General features: G+C 36.9%; 1 protein-coding gene and 1 long non-coding RNA gene across 2 annotated transcripts in view; one reads left to right on the forward strand and one right to left on the reverse strand.

Annotated features, from left to right (window-relative positions):
- The window catches only part of LOC310735693, a 180,459-nt gene extending 176,811 nt beyond the window's left edge, over positions 1 to 3,648 (forward strand). The window contains exon 2 of the long non-coding RNA XR_014536365.1: positions 145 to 3,648. This is a non-coding gene — a long non-coding RNA (uncharacterized lncRNA). The remainder of the gene's footprint in view (positions 1 to 144) is intronic.
- Positions 3,649 to 4,615: 967 nt separating this feature from the next.
- Positions 4,616 to 20,780, reverse strand: part of ext2 (exostosin glycosyltransferase 2) — a 35,854-nt gene continuing 19,689 nt past the window's right edge. The window contains exons 10-15 of the mRNA XM_083558519.1: positions 19,031 to 19,220; positions 14,643 to 14,809; positions 14,189 to 14,332; positions 12,961 to 13,089; positions 12,060 to 12,142; positions 4,616 to 6,858 (exon numbers count right to left, since the gene is read on the reverse strand). Of these exons, the coding sequence (XP_083414645.1) occupies positions 6,720 to 6,858; positions 12,060 to 12,142; positions 12,961 to 13,089; positions 14,189 to 14,332; positions 14,643 to 14,809; positions 19,031 to 19,220 (852 nt within the window). The 3' untranslated portion in view covers positions 4,616 to 6,719. The remainder of the gene's footprint in view (positions 6,859 to 12,059; positions 12,143 to 12,960; positions 13,090 to 14,188; positions 14,333 to 14,642; positions 14,810 to 19,030; positions 19,221 to 20,780) is intronic.

Below are 20,780 nucleotides of genomic sequence, written 5' to 3' on the forward strand. Positions count from 1 at the left end.
GCATTGTGAACATCCCATTCCATATTTAGTCCCCATGTGCTGTTATAATAACCTCCACTCTTCTGGGAAGATGTTCCACTCGATATAGGAGTGTGTTTGTGGAGATTTGTGCTAATTCAGTCACAAGAGTGTTAGTAAAATCAGGTACGGATGTAGGGTGAGGAGGCCTGGGGTGCAGTCAGTGTTACAGTTCATGCCAGAGGTGTTCATTAGGGTTGAGGTAAAACCTTTATAGCAGGTCACTCAAGATCTTTCACTCCAAACCATGCAAACCATATCTTCATAAAGTTTGCTTTGTGCACAAGGTCATTGTCATGCTGGATCACACATCCATATACATCCTATACTAATGTGTCCATCCAACTTTGTGCTGTTTGGGAGGAACCAATGGAAATTCTAGATGTTCCAATACTTTTGTCCATATAGTGTATGTTTATTTTTACATTGCTGATAAAAGTTAACACTTTAACTACAGCCAGAAATGAAAAAAAGATGAGATGAATGTTGATGAGATGCTTGAAACTCAAGCAGATTCATCAAATGTTTTTGTTTTTTTAAAAAGCCCTAAAAAATATAACTTATTCAAAACCCACCTTGCACAATCCAGTCACCTAAATAACTAAAACTGAAATCACGTGATTGGCTGCAACAAGGGATCTGCTGATTAATGGGTTTGTTGTTTCGAAAAATAGGATCATCGCTTTTGCTACAGTAATTGTTGCATATTTTACAAAGTTGTGATAAGAAATGTAATAAAATTAATAGTAGATTTGATAAGTTTAATGATTTTGCAAACAAATGGTACAGCTTGGCACTTGGTAACCTCTTAGGAAAATGGCTTTTTCAAGGGCTCTCAGCTTTCTGTAAGGTACTGTTTGGGGCCTGAAAAAACACTACAAATAACCTGCCATGGTTTTCAATTTCATGTACAGATTTGTCTTTAATCAAATTTACCTTTGTACGTAGTACCGTTTTAGAGAAAATGGTTCTAGATGGGTTTTTAAAGGGGATTTCAAGTGGAAAAACATTTAATTACCCAAATGACCCCTTTAAACAACCTGTTTTCCTATTCAGTATTTCTTTTTATACCTATAACCTGTCAGAGGTTTCCGATGCAGTTTGTTATTCTTGTGCACTTACAAAAAGGTTCTGTAAAGTTTTTTTAGCATTCGGAAAGTTTCATTTTTGGAATCCATTCTGAAACATAAAGAGAGTATTGAATGGTTCGAAACAGTTCTCTGAGGTAAGATTTGAGGTGTTCCTTGGTACCAATCTTCAAAAAAAACAAACAAACAAAAAAAAGAACTGTAAAGATCCATAGCTAAGAACCAGTCATTTTCAAACAATGCCTCAAACAATCTTTATGGAACTATTTGCTCTTTGATTTGTACCTAGAACCTGTCAGAAGTTCACAAAGCAGCTTGTTGTACTTCTTGTGCATGGAACCCCTTCTGTTGTAAAGGTTCCAGACAGAGCCTAGAAGTTTTAAAGCCTTTATTGCTTTAAAACCCAACAAAATAATTGCTGCTCTCGGTCAGCACTTTTCTCAATGTCTGTACATGTTCCTGTCCAATGTACAACAGCAGTTTTGTCACTCCTGGGTTACTATCCCCTATTCCATAATCTAATGATCCCTTAAAAATCCTTTTATTCTGTGTATTATTTGGTACCTAGAAACGAATTCACAGGTCTGACGTTTACAATTCAGCTTCTTGATACTTGGTAGCATTTTAGGGTTGTACAAGAAACTGGAAGGCCATGTTTTTGCTGGAAAACCCGATAACACAGACGTTGGTGACTGTTATCTTAGTCCCTGTATGCGTTCCTGTACAATGTAGAACGCCTGTTTTGTCACTCTTGGGTTAATTTAGATTGTGGCTATATCGTGTTCCAGCATTCTAAGTAAGGACGATCCACACAGCTGTGCTCGGAGTAAATGCAAAACAAACATGCCTCGCTCATGCTCGTGCTCGTGCTCAGCTGTCAGGGCTCCTCTTTCACACAAAGTCCCACACTGCACCGGGCTCCACTCCCTGTCTCACGGTTCAAACCATCGGCTCTTGGACATTCATGAAAGTTTTTGTTGAATTATCACATGGACAACTGCGGATCAGGATTCTGTGACAGAACTGAGACGTCGGTTCTCGGTGGCGAATTATTTTACAACCGGCTTTAAGTGGCTTTCTTAGCTTAGCCACGAAAACTTAGGTCACGAAAATGGCTGTGGGATAGTTCAAGCTTTAAAAAATAATAATGCAGGTTCTACTAAGCATTAAACCCAAACGGATCACTTTGTAAATATGATTTATGCAAACAAATAAAATAAGAATTAAATAAAAATAAAAAAGAGTAATAAATAAATATGAATGAAGTCCATCTCTGCATTGTCCATTGTCACTTCTAATACTACTGAAGAAGGCATATCCAAGTTCTAGAATAATAATATAATGCTTTTTTGTGTGCGGGCATGTACAATGTTTTTTTTTTTTCTTCTCTTTTTTCTTTGGCTGTTTAGAAATTGAAAATGTAATTAATTTGTTGTAATTATCCTTGCAAGGAATTTAATATTATTGTGTGTGCGAGGTTGGGGTTTGTGTTTTGTGGATTTTAGGATTCAAATGTGATTTTTTTTTCTTGGTGTGATGCATTTTTTTCTCCTCCCGAAGCTTTAAGCTAAATGTATGGCATTTTTAATTATTTACTTTCCAGCTTGTCGATATTCTCTCTCTCTCTATATATATATATATATATGTTGTGTGTGTGCGTAAGATTTACAACGCAAGTTATTGCACTTACAAAGATTTTGTTTGTAGTAACTGACCCAGGTTTGATATCACTAATAAGCGGTTTATAATCAAGCTCCGACGTTTTGGTCTACTTGATTATTACTTTTATTGTTTTTTCCCCCTCATCTCATTGCCCTAAACTTGTCTTACCCAACCGTAATGAAGAATGACTCAGCTACAAATCACATCGTTTCTGAAAACCCGTCCAAGGCTCCCACTGGTTTTATGTGAAGCCGTTTTTGTTTTGTTTTTTTGTTTTGTTTTGCCCCAGGACAATTCCCACTCAGACTATTTTAAGATTTTGGCTTGTGAAATCATCGCATGCATTCTCAAAGCACCACCATTTCTCTTCCATTCTCTAATAAATTGGACTAATGGAGTTCCAGCAGAGAGAAGAAGAAGAAGAAGCAGCAGTAACAGCAGCTGTGTGGGTTTGACCGTCTTCCAGCGACAGGAAAAGAACATCACATTCTAACCAATGTAGGGGAAGGGAGCTCCACTCATTTTAAGATGTTTTTTTTTAAGCTTTGAATGTGAGTGTGTGTGTGTGTGTGTGTGTGTGTGTGTGTGTGTGTGTGTGTGTGCGTTTTCTTTTTTTCCGTTTAGATACTGATCAATAAAAAACTTAATGTTAACATAAACACATCTTTTTGTTGTGCTCGTCATCATGATGTTATAAAAGTGCTTTAAAGGAATAGGACTCCTCATGTGGTGTAAATAAGAATTGATATGTTGTGGCACAACATTGGTACTTTCTCAAAAGTACTGTACAATGGGTACAAATGGGTTTTTGAAGGGTTCTAATGGAGGCCTGTTAGGTTCTTAGCTTTTAAGACAGGGTTAAAGCCAGTATTTGTACAATGATTTTAAGACCTCTTTTAAGACCTCTTTTAAGACCCTCATAATTTGTTACCCAGAACTTGTTGGAATTAGATTGTTTTAAAGTGTTTTATTCAGCAATTTGCAACTGATCACAATGTTGATTTTATCCGTTTATAACTTTAAAAAAGTTGTTAATTAGTGCCTGTTACAGTCGCTATAAACTGTAGTTACTTCACTTTTCTCGCACACACTTCCATTTGAAATCTCTCCTGAGATTAAGCTCAACTTTAGCTCACACTGGAGACTCATTCCATTAAATGTTAAATGATCATTTTACAAAATATCAACAACATTGAATTGGCGTATTATTAGTTAATGAGCTGTTACTATAGAAACAATAACCAATGATTGTGCTTGTCTTAGTGTGTTCTCTTTCTCTCTCTCACACACACACACACACACACACACACACACACACACTTCTCATAAAGCAGACCCATTTAAAACCCTGAATCAATTGCAACACTCCCACAAACGCTCACTCGGACTAAATAACAGACACTTCATAAAGCAGAAAGAGCTGCAGACAATCTGGCTCTCGCTACGTAATTGGTCATTCGCTGACATTTCCAATACCCAAGTCGTTGCAGAAACCTCCTCCTTACCAGATTTTCTCTTTCTCTGTCAGGGAAAAGGCAGAGCAGGAATACATTTCTCTTCACAAGTTCACTCCCCATAGAGATGAAATGCATTTATCTCAGACATGCAGGCTCCTGCACTTAAATCATTCACAGAGCTCAGACATCTGCTCCATCCCTAGACAACAGAAACCATAAAAACACACAACACACACACCACTGCTTAGTTTTAACTTCACAATGTCACTTAGGCATGCTTTAGAAAATGTCATTTGTTGCTTGAAACAACAAAAAAAAACACGATTCTTTTTTTGCTATTAAAAAGAAAATGTAAATAAAAATGAGAGTTCATAGACTGCACATAAGCAATTTAGAGATTTAGAAATGTCAGTCAAGACACAAGCCGTGACTCGATATTTATTCTAGTCAGTGTTTAAAAATAATAATTATAAAACTTCTCACAGACTGATATAATACAAGCATAAATGTGAAATGCTACTATTGAATAAAGATTGGGATATTTACAGAGGTGCAAATACAGTTAACATGAAAATCTTTGTACTATGTGAGCGCTACTTAATATTTAGCATCTCCTCCACCTTAATAAAGATCAACGAGTCACTGATCTCACCTACATTTCCAATTCGATCAACAACGATGAAGCTAAATCTTGATGAAGTCGAGAAGAATTGAAATAAACCACTTCATTCCTGTTCTGTGAATTTGCCTTTTTTTTTTAGTTTTACTCATTTTTGTTCTGACCACTGCTTTAGTATAAAAAAAAAAAAGGATATTCCTCAGGCTCGATGTTGCTGTAAGAACAAGTTTTAGAGTAAAATGCTACTAATAACCTGAAACTCTGTGTTTACTGTACATAACTAAATCCAAAACCCCATACATTTTTTTTTTTAAATACAGTAAAGGGTTTAATCATCTTTATGTATAAATGTATATATATATATTATTATACATGTAACTGCTAAGTAAAAACAAGGCCAGTGTTTCTATATCTTTGCACCTGCATTGTTGTTTCAATGTGTATATGTGAGTTAGAAATTTCTCAACTTTTGACTGGAATATGCTCAAATTTCACAATGCAGGAATGACAGCCCGGGTTTTTTTATTTATCAAAGATGTTTTGGGAAAAAGTACTTTTATTCTTTAAAATGGGTGAAACCTGGCCATGTATTACACACTGCAGAAACTTTAAAATGCGTTAAGAGTTGTAGCTTTTCCTCATGGGAAGAATTCTTTAAGGTTCTGTGTGGAACCTACAACACACTACAACTTCCACAATAATAAAGTGCTGGAAGCTTAAAGAACCTTTTCTCCAACCCAAAAGCTGACTGTTAAACTGCTGACAGGTTCTTGATACTAAGAAGAAAATAATGAGCAACAATTTGGAGTTTGCAATGCATACTTATTCAGTTACCCACACTCCTAGAATAAACAATTCTTTAAAGAATTCATTGGAAACCATTTTTCCATAGGGTTCTAGGTAGAATTTTAAGACCCATTAATGGTTTTAAATTAGCCATAAACCTTAATGATTGCTTAGAATTAGCTTTTTAATATCTTGATGATGTCAGGAGTTTAACATTTAGCTACGTTAATACATGGTTCTTGATGGGTTTTTAAGGGTTCGCTGAATAATCGAAAGTTCCAAACTTCTAGAAACAACGAACTATTGGAAAAACTTGACTCTATGCAGAATCTTGGGTTTCCCGAGAACACAGAACATTTGTGGTTATTTTGGAAGTTGCAAATCTTTAATTATTTAATTTAACTAGAACCTAATGTTTCATTGAATCTAAAAATGTAGGAAGCTAGCTGAAACAGAAAAATGCAACCTGTTTGTAACAATGAACATTAGCTTTTTCAAATGATTTATGTACCAACTGAAGTAAAGAATTCTGTCTTAATAAAAAAAAAAAAAAAAAAAAGGCAAACTTCAGCTAACTATTTAATACTGAACCCTCAAAACCCAGTTTGTATTGAAAAGCAGTACGTATTATTCATTAAATACAGTAAAACACATTCAAATGTGGGTAATTCTGAATGAGAAACATATAACCGGAACACAGAGACATCCAGGACATTTAATATCCGTGATAATACTTCAAAACTCTCCAATCCAATCCTTGTTTTTTCATAAAAACATATAAAATGCCACAATTGTGTGCATTATATCAAGGTCAAACACAACCTTTCTGATCAGTGGACCCTAATTTTCAGTGTTATTGACTGACACAATTATGCTCCCTGTGACGTTCCAGATATCGGTTCTGCCTTCCTGAAGATCCATCTCGAAAAAAGAACAAAGTGGAGACACAGCGATTTCCTCCATCATGTCATGTCCCGCCCCGTCAGTAACCATACAAGAAATGGTCTCAATTTGTTCAACAAAAATCGATGAATCCTAGAGTGTCTGTGACGTGATTTGTACGAGACGAAGATGTAAGGAGGGGGTCGGTCATAAACTTCCAATGTTAGGAAAACTCTTGAGCTTCTCCGGAAAGTCATCCTTGTATAAAACAGGATCAGCACGGTGCTCCACCACTTTCAAAGGCATGGTGCCGAATACAGATGCAAATTTGTTTATGCACTCAGACCTACAAGAAAAGGAAATAAAGATTTTCTGTTTAAAACAGGTGCATGAGAATGAGACGGTACAAGTTGCATTGAAATATCTTGAGTTCCTTGCAAAAGTGCTATGATCTGTGAAGCATGGGGGTGGTGCATCACGTTTAGAGTTGCCCTTAGCCCCCTGTGCCATATTTGTATATTGTAAAAAGCAGTTTTAATGGCGCTCCCTGAAGAACAACACTTTTTTTTATTGAATTTTGATCATTTAGATTTTAATTGATATTTGCGCCACCTGGATAAACACCAGTGAACTTATATGCTTACAGGTTGCCCCACCACCTCTGAAATAAACCTTTACCTGGCAGACAGGATGTATATTTTTATTATTTATTTGATCAATTAGTGTGCAGTTGTCTAAAATGATGTTATACGCATTTTTACCTAAACGTCGATTCAAATTAGAGCGAGATTTAAGGCGAACAAAATTGCGCAAAGTTTCTGAGAAAGACAAACTCATTTTTTTCCTCTCAACAGAATATCATCTGTAAATCAAATATTTATTTTCCCTGCAGGACTCGAGTGCTAGTCGACAACTCAAATATAAACCTCTGCGGGATGTAATAAAAACTCATGACAAGAATTTACGACTGCCTGCATGTCAGAAGAATGATCACAAGCAAAACAAAGAACCTACAAAAGAAGTTATAAGATAATTAGGGTTCTTAGCTTTCTGTACACTTTAAGCCTGTATAGAATCCGTTTTGTACTTTATTCAACAAATAATAATTCATCATACCATTAAAGAACTTTAAAGAACGTGTTTTTAATAAGAGTTTACTGAGTATTCAGTGGCTAGAGTTTAAATCACACACACACACAAACAGGTAGAACAAAGATGTTCAAGTGTTTCAAGTGTTCATTAAGAAGCTCTTAACCCTGGTGTCTTAAAATTCCTATGCAAACAATCATTTCCTATCAAAACAGATTTGCAAAACACCTTATATTTAAAGCTAAAGACTGCTTTATTTATTCAAAATACCAATGAAAGAACCCTTAATTATCTGATGAACACTATAAGTACTGCTGTAGAACCTTGTACCAAGAGCTAAATAAGAAACAAAATGTGATAACTGGAAATTTCAGGGATCTTAGATATTTATGATGGGTTCTGCCCATCCTAAATATCTTGCAATAGGGTTCTATATAAGTACAGTGGTGTGAAAAAGTGTTTGCTCCCTTCCCGATTGCTTATTTTTTTTGCATGTTTGTCACACTTTAATGTTTCAGATCATCAAACTAATTTGAATATTAGTAAAGGATAACACAAGTGAACACAACATGCAGTTTCTAAATGAAGGATTTTATTATTGAGGGAAAACAAAATCCAAAACTACATGGCCCTGTGTAAAAAAGTGCTTGCCCCCCTGTTAAAACTGTGGTTCATCACACCAGAGTTCATTTTCTCTCGCCACACCCAGGCCTGATTACTGCCACACCTGTTCGCAATCAAGAAATCTCTTAAATAGGACCTGCCTGACAAAGTGAAGATCCTCAAAAGCTAGACATCATGCAGGGATCCAAAGAAATCCAGAAACAAATGAGAAAGAAAGTAAATGAGATCTACCAGTCTGGAAAAGGTTACAAAGCCATTTCTAAAGCTTTGGGATTCCAGTGAACCACAGTGAGAGCTATTATTCACAAATGGCAAAACCATGGAACAGTGGAGAACCTTCCCAGGAGTGGCCGGCTGACCAAAATTACCCCAAGAGCACAGCGACGACTCATCCAAGAGGTCACAAAATACCCCACAACAACATCCAAAGAACTGCAGGCCTCACTTGCCTCAGTTAAGGTCAGTGTTCATGACTTCACCATAAGAAAGAGACTCTGCAAAAATGGTCTGCATGGCAGAGTTCCAAGACGAAAACCGCTGCTGAGCAAAAAGAACATAAAGGCTTGTCTCAGTTTTTCCAGAAAACATCTTGATCCCCAAGACTTTTCGGAAAATACTCTGTGAACTGACGAGACAAAAGTTAAAATTTTTGGAAGGTGTGTGTCCCATTATGTCTGGTGTAAAAGTAACACCGCATTTCAGAAAAAGAACATCATACCAACAGTAGAATATGGTGGTGGTAGTGTGATGGTCTGGGGCTGTTTTGCTGCTTCGAGTGCTGGAAGACTTGCTGTGATAAATGGAACCATGATTTCTGCTGTTTACCAAAAAATCCTTAAAGGAGAATGTCTGGCCATCTGTTTGTGACCTCAAGCTGAACCGAACTTGGGTTCTGCAGCAGTACAATGATCCAAAACACACCAGCAGGTCCACCTCTGAATGGCTGAAGAAAAAACAAATAAAGACTTTGGAGTGGCCTAGTCAAAGTCTTGACCTGAATCCTATTGAGATGCTGTGGCATGACCTTAAAAATGCGGGTCATGCTCAAAAACCCTCCAATGTGACTGAATTACAACAATTCTGCATAGATGAGTGACCAAAATTCTTCCAAAGCGCTGTAACAGACTCATTGCAAGTTATCGCGATTTTGTTTTTCCTCAATAATAAAAACCTTCATTTAAAAACTGCATGTTTTGTTCATTTGTGTTATCTTTTACTAATATTTAAATTAGTTTGATGAGCTGAAACATTAAAGTGTGACAAACATGCTAAAAAAAAAGAAAAGAAATCATACTACAAAATGATGAGACATTCAAAGAGGGAGTGACGAAGAGAATACTAGTTCCAGCATAGACTGCAGTTCGACAAAGCACTGGTATTTTTTTGTAGTGGTGCAAAGCCTGGCTTTTATGGCAGGAAACATGTTCAGAGCGAGAAGCGTGACCAGAAAGACCCCATCAATCTCCACTGTGCCTCCAGTCAAAGGGCTGCATGGTCTGTGGAGCCAGACTCTATTAGTAACACTCTTTATTCACTTCCAAGGTCGTGCACTTGTTCAGGCCTGGAGCGGAGCGCAAGCTACCGGCTCACTTTCAAGTGCTAAAGCTATCACTCACGCAGAGGTGGCATGCCACTGAGTGCAATTAACTTCCTTAACCTAGTTACATATCTGCAATTCTTTATGAGCTGAAAAACTAATTTCTTGGCAATTAAAATAAATAAATAAATAAATAAATAAACAAAAATTATATATATATATATATATATATATATATATATATATATATATATATATATATATATATATATATATATAAATAAAATTTATTTATTATTTGTTTCTTTAATAATTTTATACAGCCATTATTGTCTAAATAGCTGGCAACAAATGTAGGTACACCCTAAGTGAACATGTAAAATCTGACCAGAGATGCACAGGTTATTGCTGGGATCCTCATCCACTATTTCATAATGACATCAAAGAACTGCTAGATGTTCTACACATGGGGCTTCTCCACCTTCCGCTTGAGGATGCCCTACAGGTGCTCAATAGGGCTTAGGGCTGGAGACATACTTCATCAACTTCACCTTCAGTTTCCTCAGCAAGGCAGTTGTCATCTTAGCGGTGTGTTTGGAGTTGTTATTATGCTGGAAAACTGCCGTTCTTGTTTGAAGCGAGGGCATCATGTTCTGCTTTAGAATGTCACAGGAATACTTGTTGGAATACATGTTTCCCTCAATGAACTGCAGCTCCCCAGTACGAGCAGCACTCATGCAGCCCCAGACCATGATGCTACCACCACCATGCTGGACATCATCTGAGCCAAACAAGTTTATCTAAATCTCATCAGATCACAGGACATGGTTCCAATAATATAATTTATGCTCTTGGACAGGTTGTCTTTAGCAAACTTTTTGCAGGCTTTCGTGTGAGCCAGCTTCAGAAGAGACTTCATTCTGGGACGAAGGCATGCAAACTGACTTGTTGCAGTGTGTGGTGTATGTTCTGAGCACTGACAAACAAACCTTCCGCTTCTGCAAACTCTAAAGCAATGCTGCAGCACTCAAATCTTTTTTTTTGAAGTTAGATTCTGCACCTGACGCACAGCACAAGGACTCAACTTCTTTGATGGACCCTTGAGATGTCTGTTCCGAGTGGAACCCATGTTGGATAACCTCTGTATGACCCTGACCACTGCACTGTTACTCAGTTTCAGGGTGATACTGATCTTCTTATAGCCTTTGCATCTTTGTGGAGAGCAACAATTCTAATTCTCAAATCCTCAGAGAGTCTTTTCCATGAGGTGCCATGTTGAACATCCAGTGGTCAGTATAAAAGAATTGTACAAAAAAAAAAAAAGGTTAACTGCTCTAATACAAGATACACAAATTTATTTATTTATTTCTCCTTTCAAGCAGACAAAAACATGAAGATGATGACTAGGAAATGTGGCTTTGCATAGTATGCACACAATGTACAGCTTAAAGTGCATCTTTTTTGTTGCCAGCTATTTAGACAATAATTTGGACAAAAATCCAATAAATAAACATATGTGTGTATGTGTGTGTATATATATATATATATATATATATATATATATATATATATATATATATATATATATATATATATATATATATATATATATAAATATAAGATCACTAACTTATGGAGTGTATATGGAGTTTATACAGAAAATACATTTAGAACCTTAAAGCTAATGGATGGAGACCTGAAGGTCCTTGGATAAATGTGATACAAATGATTGTTCAATATTGTCTCTATAGTATCTAGAGCCTGTCAGGAGTTTAACATTTAGCTATCTTGCTACTCTTTTTAGGAGAATGCTAAATAATTTAGGGTTTAGGGTTAATTTAGGGGTTTTAAGCTCATATAGAACACATTATGTTGGATGTTTAAAGGTTGTGACAAAAAGTGTTTGATTATCTGGTTTTGGTTTATTTTTCTGAACTAAAACAGAACCTAATACATGTCTGTGTAATGGTTTGTCAGCTAAAGTGGGTTCTTTCTTTTGTAAAGCGGTTAGGAAAATGGAAGGCGATGTTTTCTGAGCTCTGGTTTAGCGTGAGCGTCGGGGTGCTGATCAGACTCGAGCTTGGCATGCAAACACAGCCTAAAATTGGATGGAGAGGTTCCTCAGTGTTTGGCTGATAAATGCACATGTCTCCTGTGAAGCACCACAATGAGACTATTGTTGGGTGGGAGGAGAAAGAGAGAGAATACAGAATGTGTTTCAGATGCAGGAGGAAGCCATGCCAGGTTCTGAGAGCTCCCAGGGTTCTGCTTTGTCCTATACAGTGTTTATACTTTACCTCTCCACCATGTGTGTCTGGTCCAACGACAGACCGTCTATCGCCGTGCACTCAGGGCACTTGAACTTCTTACGTGGCGTCACCTGCACAGGAAGCAGGACCAATCAGTGTTTTCACCTGAATCTCACATCTACCTTTACACAAAATAATGACAGAGACTGAACTTACGTATAAAATTTTTGTACTTTCGTATTATGTTTCAAAAGGTTTTGACATGCTCAACAATTCTATATATATATATATATATATATTAATCAACCAGGTGTGACATCGTGCTGATAAAACTTATAGTAATAAAAGGCTTTGTGACTTTTAATAATAAGAAAAGATTACAATGATAAAATAAAACTAATTACAAGAACAAGAACAAAGTTGATGATGATGGAAAAAATATATAACAAGAAGGAAAACAGAAGGAGAAAAATAAGATAATACGTTGCTGTATTTGTATTGAACATTCTTCAACTTGAATCAGAAGGGTGTGTGTGTGTGTGTGTGTGTGTGTGTGTGTGTGTGTGTGTGTGTGTGTGTGTGTGTGTGTGTGTGTGTGGTACAGTTACTGGTGAATAATGAACACCAGATTGGACTTCCACCCTTAAATGATTATTTTCCTACAACAGCAGGAGTTTCCCTGAGTGTCTTACACCTTAACAATTTGGCAAATTACAAAGCTTACTGATGTAAGCACTACACCTCGTACCTTTCTTATCTATTTATTGCTACTTTTAAGGTTGGGAAATATGTACAAAATATTTCCCAATTATATTAGCTGCTATTAACAGTGGTTCCATCCCCGGCACAAGTCAGTATTTGTTGAAGTCTCATGAAATATAGCAAATATGTTGTGCATCAACAATGCAAGTTTAATAATAACAGACTAAATTGAATGAAATCTATTTACCTTTATAGGAGCTTTCCCTGTGATGTTGGCCACCAGGAAGTTCATGGCGATATCCTCACAGTTCATATGAGCGTCTACCCAGTTTTTAATGTCTCCAGGCATCTTGTATGTGTACAGGTAATTGAAGTACTGCAAAAGCAAAAATGTCTATTATAATATATACTTTATCCTAATATATACTGAATTAAGTTTATCTCTAATAAGCAAATAAATTTGAGTGGAACCAGGTTTAAAAATGAACTATATCCTCTATAAAGTCTATTTTGTTGGCATGTTCAGCTGGTCACTGAGGGAGTCTTGAGCATATTGTCAGTAATATGCAAATTGTCTGCAATATGAACCTTGCTGTATAATGAAACACAACATTTGGACTCTGATTTTGTGTTATTATGTTTGAATTCTTAACTGTGTGTTATATATATATGTTTTATTTGTGTATTCAGCTGTACACTGTAATGTAAGTACAGTGGTACATCGACATACAAGTGCCCTAACATACAAGTTTTTTGAGATACGAGCGGTCACTATGTCGATTTTTTGCTTTGTTACGCGAGCAAAAATTTGAGGTACAAGCTCAAGACGCCTCAGTTAGCGTTGCTGATTCGTCTCGATACACACACACACTAACACGTGGCTGTGAAGAATCTCGAGATGAATCAGCAACGCTGGCCTCAGTCAGCGTGCTTGTTTGCCTCGCTGTCGAAGCAGCTTTGATAAGTTGTGCTCGCGTTTTGTGCTTTTTGTACATTTACAGTACTTAATCACATTTCTTTTTATAACTATGGGTCCGAAGAAAGTGAGTGGAAAGGTTAGTGCTCAGAAGAAGATGATGTCTATTGAATTAAAGCGTGAAATCATAGGAAAACATGAGCAAGGTGTGCGAGTGATTGACTTGGCGAGGCAGTACGGGCGTAGTACTTCAATGATATGTACTACGCTTAACCAGTTTATTTCTTTACATTCTCTTTTATTATGTTTTTATACAATATTTGTCATTTATAAATACATTTTTCTTATTCAAAAACACTTAACAAAAACAACTGGGGTGGCATTTTGGGGGCTGGAACGGATTAATGGCATTTCAATTAATTTCAATGGGAAAATTTGCTTTGAAATACGAGCAAATTGACATACGAGCAAGGTTACGGAACGAATTAAACTCGTATGTCGAGGTACCACGGTACTAATAATTTTAACCCAATTTTTTGGTGACGGTGCGTTTGAGTACCTTGTGATAAAATGCAGCTCCGGTCAGCACCATGGACACCTCATTGGTCCACTCTGACTCGTACTTCCACTTCCCCATTTCATGGTCCCATAAATGGAGTCGGCCAGGATATCCAACTAGCCTGTCTGGGAATTCCCGCCACACCTAAGACATACAAAGGAATGCTAAAACAAACTATTTTTGAATTTTCATAGAGAATCACTTCCAATCTTTTATACTGTATTACACATAGCCCAACTAAATTCCCAGAGATCTCAAGGAATAACTTTCCAGTTGAGGAATGATTTAAGAGAAAGTTTAAAGCATGAAAAAAGGTCAGGATTCTGAAATAAACACTAATAGAGGTACATTAAGGACAGTTTAAAAATAGGTAAAATTAGATTAGATATGAGTGTGTGTCTATGCAAAATTCGAAAAACTGAATTCTAAATAAACGAGAAGTACAATTCGTTACCTCGTATCCAAACTGCAGCTCGTCAGAGGTCAGCATGATGATGTCATCATCAATGGCCAGCACCGCCTCCGTCTCGATCTCATTGAAGGGAAAGAAGCGATTGCTGAGTTTGTTTTCTTTGGTGCGCACCACCTTTAGAGGAACTGCGATCTTGGGCCACAGAGATTCTGTGTTGGGGAATAAAACCAACAAATAAAAAACGGTTTAATATATTACATTTGAGAAATAAGAGATGGTCATAGAGAGGTCAAAGAGAAATGTCTAAACACAACGAGCACGTATGAATCCAACCACAATGACATTCCTCGCAGGGCAAGTAAGACAAGCCACTGTATGTTCAGTTGTGTAAGAGCTTGGGAGTGCGCCACAGCACGAGTAAGATGGACGGTGTGTATCATGTCACCTAATAAAGATACAGAGAAGGTCCTGCTTTACTATGATATGGGGGAGAGGACATGGTGGGAGTGTGTAATTAAATTCTGAGAGCATACCGATAGGGATTTTTACAGAGCCACTCGTGTACATTCTCGTCTGGTAAAGACGTACAGGGAATAAACTGAATGCTGAAATGATTCACACATAATTTCTATGAGTCCACAGAATTATTTAGAAAAATGGCCAGGCTCTCTGAGATGGCTCTTGGAGACTGTAATCGGCTTTGTATGCAGTTACAAGCCTTCAGTTTCCAAAAAAGAAAAATCATTACTCACACATCACCTCTGTTAATAAAGTTCCACATAGAAAACACTACACTTAAAAAAAAATGTACAGACACTAGAAGCATAAGCAGAGTGAAAATTGCTCCACATTAACAAAGACGATATTTAACAGTACACATGGAGGGAGGAGATGGAAGAGAAGAAAAACAAAGAAATACATTCTTATTTCAGCTTTGACCTGTAAAGAGGACCTTATTAGTCGTAATGGGTCACAAAGCCCCCGCTTGGCTCCACTGACGCCTCCAATCAAAGGCAACACTCACCCATTAGTCCACTTCAAAGTATTCCTCGAAATAATTACATTACTCAAATGTATGTGGAAAACATAATTAATTTCTTGCATAGATTGATGTCAGGTGTCTGAAAGGGCCATTGAAGTACATTGATTTCATTTCTTTGCCATAAGAAGTATGGCTTGGGTCATTATTCATCTATATCTTACTGGAAGATTTGCAGAATTTGACTGAATCTAAGCACAAAGCTTAGCTCTATGCACTTCAGAATTCATCATGATGCTTCACTCAACAGTCACATCATCATTGATGTGCTTTGGATCATAAGCCTTTCCTTTTCTTCTCCATACACTTCTTTTAAAATAGTTCTGGTACATGTAAATTTTTGGTTTCATCTGTTTGAATAATCTTGTTCCAGAACTGGCCAGGATTTTTTAAATGTTTTTAACAATATCAAATTTTGCTTTTCTGTTCTCGAGTTTTATGGTAGTTTGAATCTTCAAGTCAAACCTCAATGTATTTTGCATGCAGACTCCAACAATGCTATGCTTAACCCCTCCTGAGTGTTCCTGACTTTGCTAAATGTTGTGAAAGGGATTTTCTTCACCACAGAAAGAATTTACTTAATACAACACCTTCGTTTTCTTAAAGGTCTTCTTGTGTTGCAGAGAGCCAGTAAATTCCTTGTTTTTTTAGGAACATACCAAATTGTTGATTTAGCCAAAGACCAAAGATTTTGCTTGTGTTCTCTCTCTGAAAGGTCTGGGTTTTATATATATAATTATTTTTTTTTGCCTAACAATTTCCTCCATCATTTGTCTCGACATTCCTTTAAACCAAATAGTGAGAAGTTCCCATTAGGGGTTGCCACAGCAGATTATCCATCTCCATGTCTTCCCTCACCACATCCATAAACATCCTCCTTGGCCTTTCTCCTTTCCTCCTTCCTGGTGGCTCCATCCTCAGCATTCTCCTATCGATATACCCCATGTCCCTCCTCTGCACATGTCCAAACCATCTCAATCACCCCTCCCTCACCTTGTCTCCAAAACGTTCTACATGCGCTGTCCCTCTAATAAACTCATTTCTAATCCTGTCCATCCTCGTCACTCCCAACGGAAATCTCGTCTTCAGCTCTGCTACCTCCAGCTCCGCCTCCTGTCTTTTAGTTAATGCCACTGTCTCTAAACAATACAACATCGCAGGTCTCACCACAGTCCTATAAACTTTCCTTTTCACTCTTGCAGATACCCTTCTATCACAAATCACTCCTGCCACTCTTCTCCACCCACTCCACCCTGCCTGCACTCTTCTCTTCACTTCTCTAACACACTCTCCATTACTTTGCACTGTTGACCCCATGTACCTAAACTCCTTCACCATCACCACCTCTTCTCCCTTCCTTTCATTCCCGCTCACTCATTCATGTACCTCCACCTCTCCAGGCTCTTCTCAACCGGCTCCCTACCACAAATCACAATATCATCCTCAAACATCATAGTTAATGGAGACTCCTGTCTGATCTGATTCTTCCGTCAACCTGTCCATCACCACTGCAAACAGGAAAGGGCTCAGAGCCAATCCTTGACGCAGTCCAACCTCCACCTTGAACCAGTCTGTCGTTTCTACTGCACACTTCACTGCTGTCACACTGTTCTCATACATGTCATGCACTGTCAAAAGAGACCACATGCAAATTCAACACTTGGAACCCACACCTTCAATCTCCTTAATTAAAAAAAAAATGCTTATCATATTAGTAAAATTTTTAATTTTAATAATTTCATTTTATAAATGCTGGACAAAAAAATCTGAACCTATTTCAGCCTTCTGAATACATTAGAAAGATTTGCTTTAACAATATTATTTATTGTGATGTATGGTGTCTAAGTACACTGAGATATATTATTTTGGCATATTACACATACATACTGAGAAATAACAGAATTTTTATTTGACTGGAATTAACATTCAGATCTAACAAAAAAAAATACTTTGATATCAAAACAGTCTAAAATACAGTAACTTTTAGTCTTGCAGGATTTTAATGAAACACTCGTTTAGAGCCGCCTTACAATCTGAAAATGGACAATGAAGTGCAGCAATATAATGATTTTGGGATTTAAAGTAGCAGTTGTTTAATTATTTTTCTTTATTTAACTGCCAATAGTGGGTAAAGTGTAATAAAAACTAAACATTGTATTTAATGAGTAATAGAAAGTTATATATGTCTATAGACATGCAAAAGTAAAAGAACAAGACCTCAATAGAGCAAATATTTTCCACTGGCCTTTTTTCCTAAACATTTACTAGAATATAGGCCAAATAGTTGCTTCTCATTTACAATCTAAGCACGAGCCAGAAAACCAGTTTGGCTTTGGCTCGACGTGTGGCTTTGAATCTTGACGGAACAAAATCTGATTTAATTCAGGCTACAAAATTCTATTCCTTTACTCAACGTTACAACTTTGTCTACAAGCACAGGCTCATTTGTAGTTAAAGATTAAAACCGGACAGAAAGTTTGTACGTGATGCACAAAGAGGGGAAAAAGCCAGAATCTCGAATGACAAGTGTAGTGATGATAATGCTCACCTGTTTTATTTTTAAAGATGGCTTTTTTTTTTTTTTTTACTTTACATTTGAAGTAAATATGTAATGAAAATATATTTTTTTTCCTTTTTCCCCTAAAGAAGTCACATAAATGTTCTTTTCATTTCTTTTCTAATCCTTAAAAAAAAGGTTGATGCACTTTGCTTACTTGTTTTTTTAATTGCTTACTTACCTACTTCTTTTCTTTTCTTTTGCCTCTTTACCTTTCTATTACTTGGTTATTTATGCACATATTTCTTACCTTTCGCTTACTTGTTTTCATACCTAACTGATTACCTACCTTCCTGTTTACCTATTTGTGTTTACTTATTTATCTTAATAATTTACTTGTTTGCTTACCTAAATAGGTTCTTGTGTACTGTTTCGTGCTTCTTTTCTTACCCGAATACATGTGTATGCTCAGTTTTTTTGGCTTGAAGTCTGTGAAACCGGGAAAAACCCAGGAAAAATCCATAAATTAGCCGATTCGTTGTTTAAGCCGCGGGGTTCAAAACGTCAGAAAAAAGTAGCGGCTTATAGTCCGAAAAATACGGTACTTAAATATTTGCTTACCTATTGGTTTACTTTATATTCTTTCCAACTTATTTATTTACCCACCTGCCTAAAACATACTTGCTTGTATAAATACTAAATAGTAAATACTAATTTACCTGTGATTTACCTACCCTTGAACTTGTTTTCTATTAATGATGCTTATTGTCTTATCTGTGCACTTTCTTGCTTTATTGTTAATCACCTATGTTGACTACCTATTTACATGTTTACCTAGCTGTTTGTGTACTTATTAAACTTGATGAATAAATGTAGTGTAAAATCGATTCAAACCTTCAGGTGGACTCTTGTTCTGGTTATTCCAGACCACCAGCAGCTTAGCCAGACTAGGCACTTTGGAGATCTCTGTGATGACCCTGAAGAGACTCTCAACGCGGTCATAGGTCAGAACCACGGCGGTGAATCCAGGAGAGCGAGGAGGAATCAGTGGGAGGAAGAGTGGACTATTCACACTGGACCACTTCTGTTCAAGACAACAAAAAAAAAGGATTATTATTATTTATTTTATTTTTTTTTTAAACAATGTGATTTTACATATTTGGTACGAAGGTGTTGATTCATTTCCAGCTCTGATGGTGGTGGAGTTGCAGAAAACTACACACTAAGGATGCCGAACAGACCATTAAAACCAGTGAGGAGCTTCGAACCCACACACTGCAGACTAAGCCTGAGGTAATAAGCAGCCGGAGGAGTGCACTGTGACCTTTGTCTAAACCTTCTCCCTTAAAAATAAAAAAAACTTCTCAAGCACCAGTGTTCCCAGTGAGCAGAGAACTCCAGCTTGGCCTTTGAAAGCCAAAAATTTCCTCTCTGTAATCAGGAGAAAATGCACCCAATGTTGGCCCAAAAGCTGCCCCGTAAAGTATTTCTGCCATGGAAAAAGTCTTCACAAAACACCCGCAGATCTATCAAAGTCTAATCTGTTTAATGCCCTGTTTGTTTAAGTGCTACTTTCTTTAGTGTGTCCAAGCATGAAGCTTCAGAAGAAAATGAATTGAGAATTTCGATCAATATATCTGGTAAAATTTGATTCTGTTTGTTTCTTACCTACTTAATTTCTTACTTAATTGATTTTCGTTAGCAAACTTTTTACTTCTCCACTTGTGTATTCACTTAATTATAGACACGTTTATTGTAATATGTACTTGTTTATGAATGTACTTGTTCACTTTCCTACATACTACTTTATGTGCATTACTCGTTTACATATGCTCTGGTTTTCTTACTTACTTACTCCTCTTATTTGTTTGCCTTCTTATTTTACCTACCTATCTTGCCTGCTTAGTTGATTATTACCTTGTTTGTTTATTTAAATACATATGAAATAAATAACCCTATATTTTTAAGGTACTGGGCATAATAAAAATGTCTTTTTTTTATTATTATCTGTAAAATTGAAGCCCTAAAAAACCCAAAATGATTTCATTTGCATATGCAGATGAGCTGTCTTTGCACGACTCGGCTCCACACTGTTAGAATGCTTAAGGTCTTGGCTGTTTTTACTGGTAGGTGAATTTTATGGCTGCACTGTTGCAGAGTGGGTGCAGTGGGGGTGCACATGGGACCCGGCACGACTTGGGTAAAGCTAGGGGTGCTGGGATATTGCAGGCGTCAGTGGTTGTCTGCTGCCAGTGTGAGGCTTGGCTCTTCTTCCTGGCCCTGCTTTAAAAACAGCCCATAAACTCTTAAAGATGCACAGACTGGAGTGGAGATCAAGTGACGCTGTAAAGTAAATACTGCAAAGTGCTTGCTTGGAAGCTCTCTGAAGCGGTCATGTCGAGCGCTGCTCTTTACTGGCCTCTTTAAGGAGAAGAAAGAACGAGCAAACAATTTAAAACTTTCAAATTTCCAATTCATGGTATTTCTTCATGCTGGAAATTAAAAGAAATGTTTACAAATAATAATCGGAATAGTGATAAGATAATTTGGTTTCTCATAAATTTGTATTAGAAAATAGTAGATATGCAAGATTTTCTGCAAGATTTGAAGCCAGACAATACAGTGAATGCTTTATAATAATCTT

The sequence above is a fragment of the Silurus aristotelis genome (genome assembly GCF_946808225.1).
Source record: "Silurus aristotelis genome assembly, chromosome: 13".
Taxonomy (NCBI): domain Eukaryota; kingdom Metazoa; phylum Chordata; class Actinopteri; order Siluriformes; family Siluridae; genus Silurus; species Silurus aristotelis.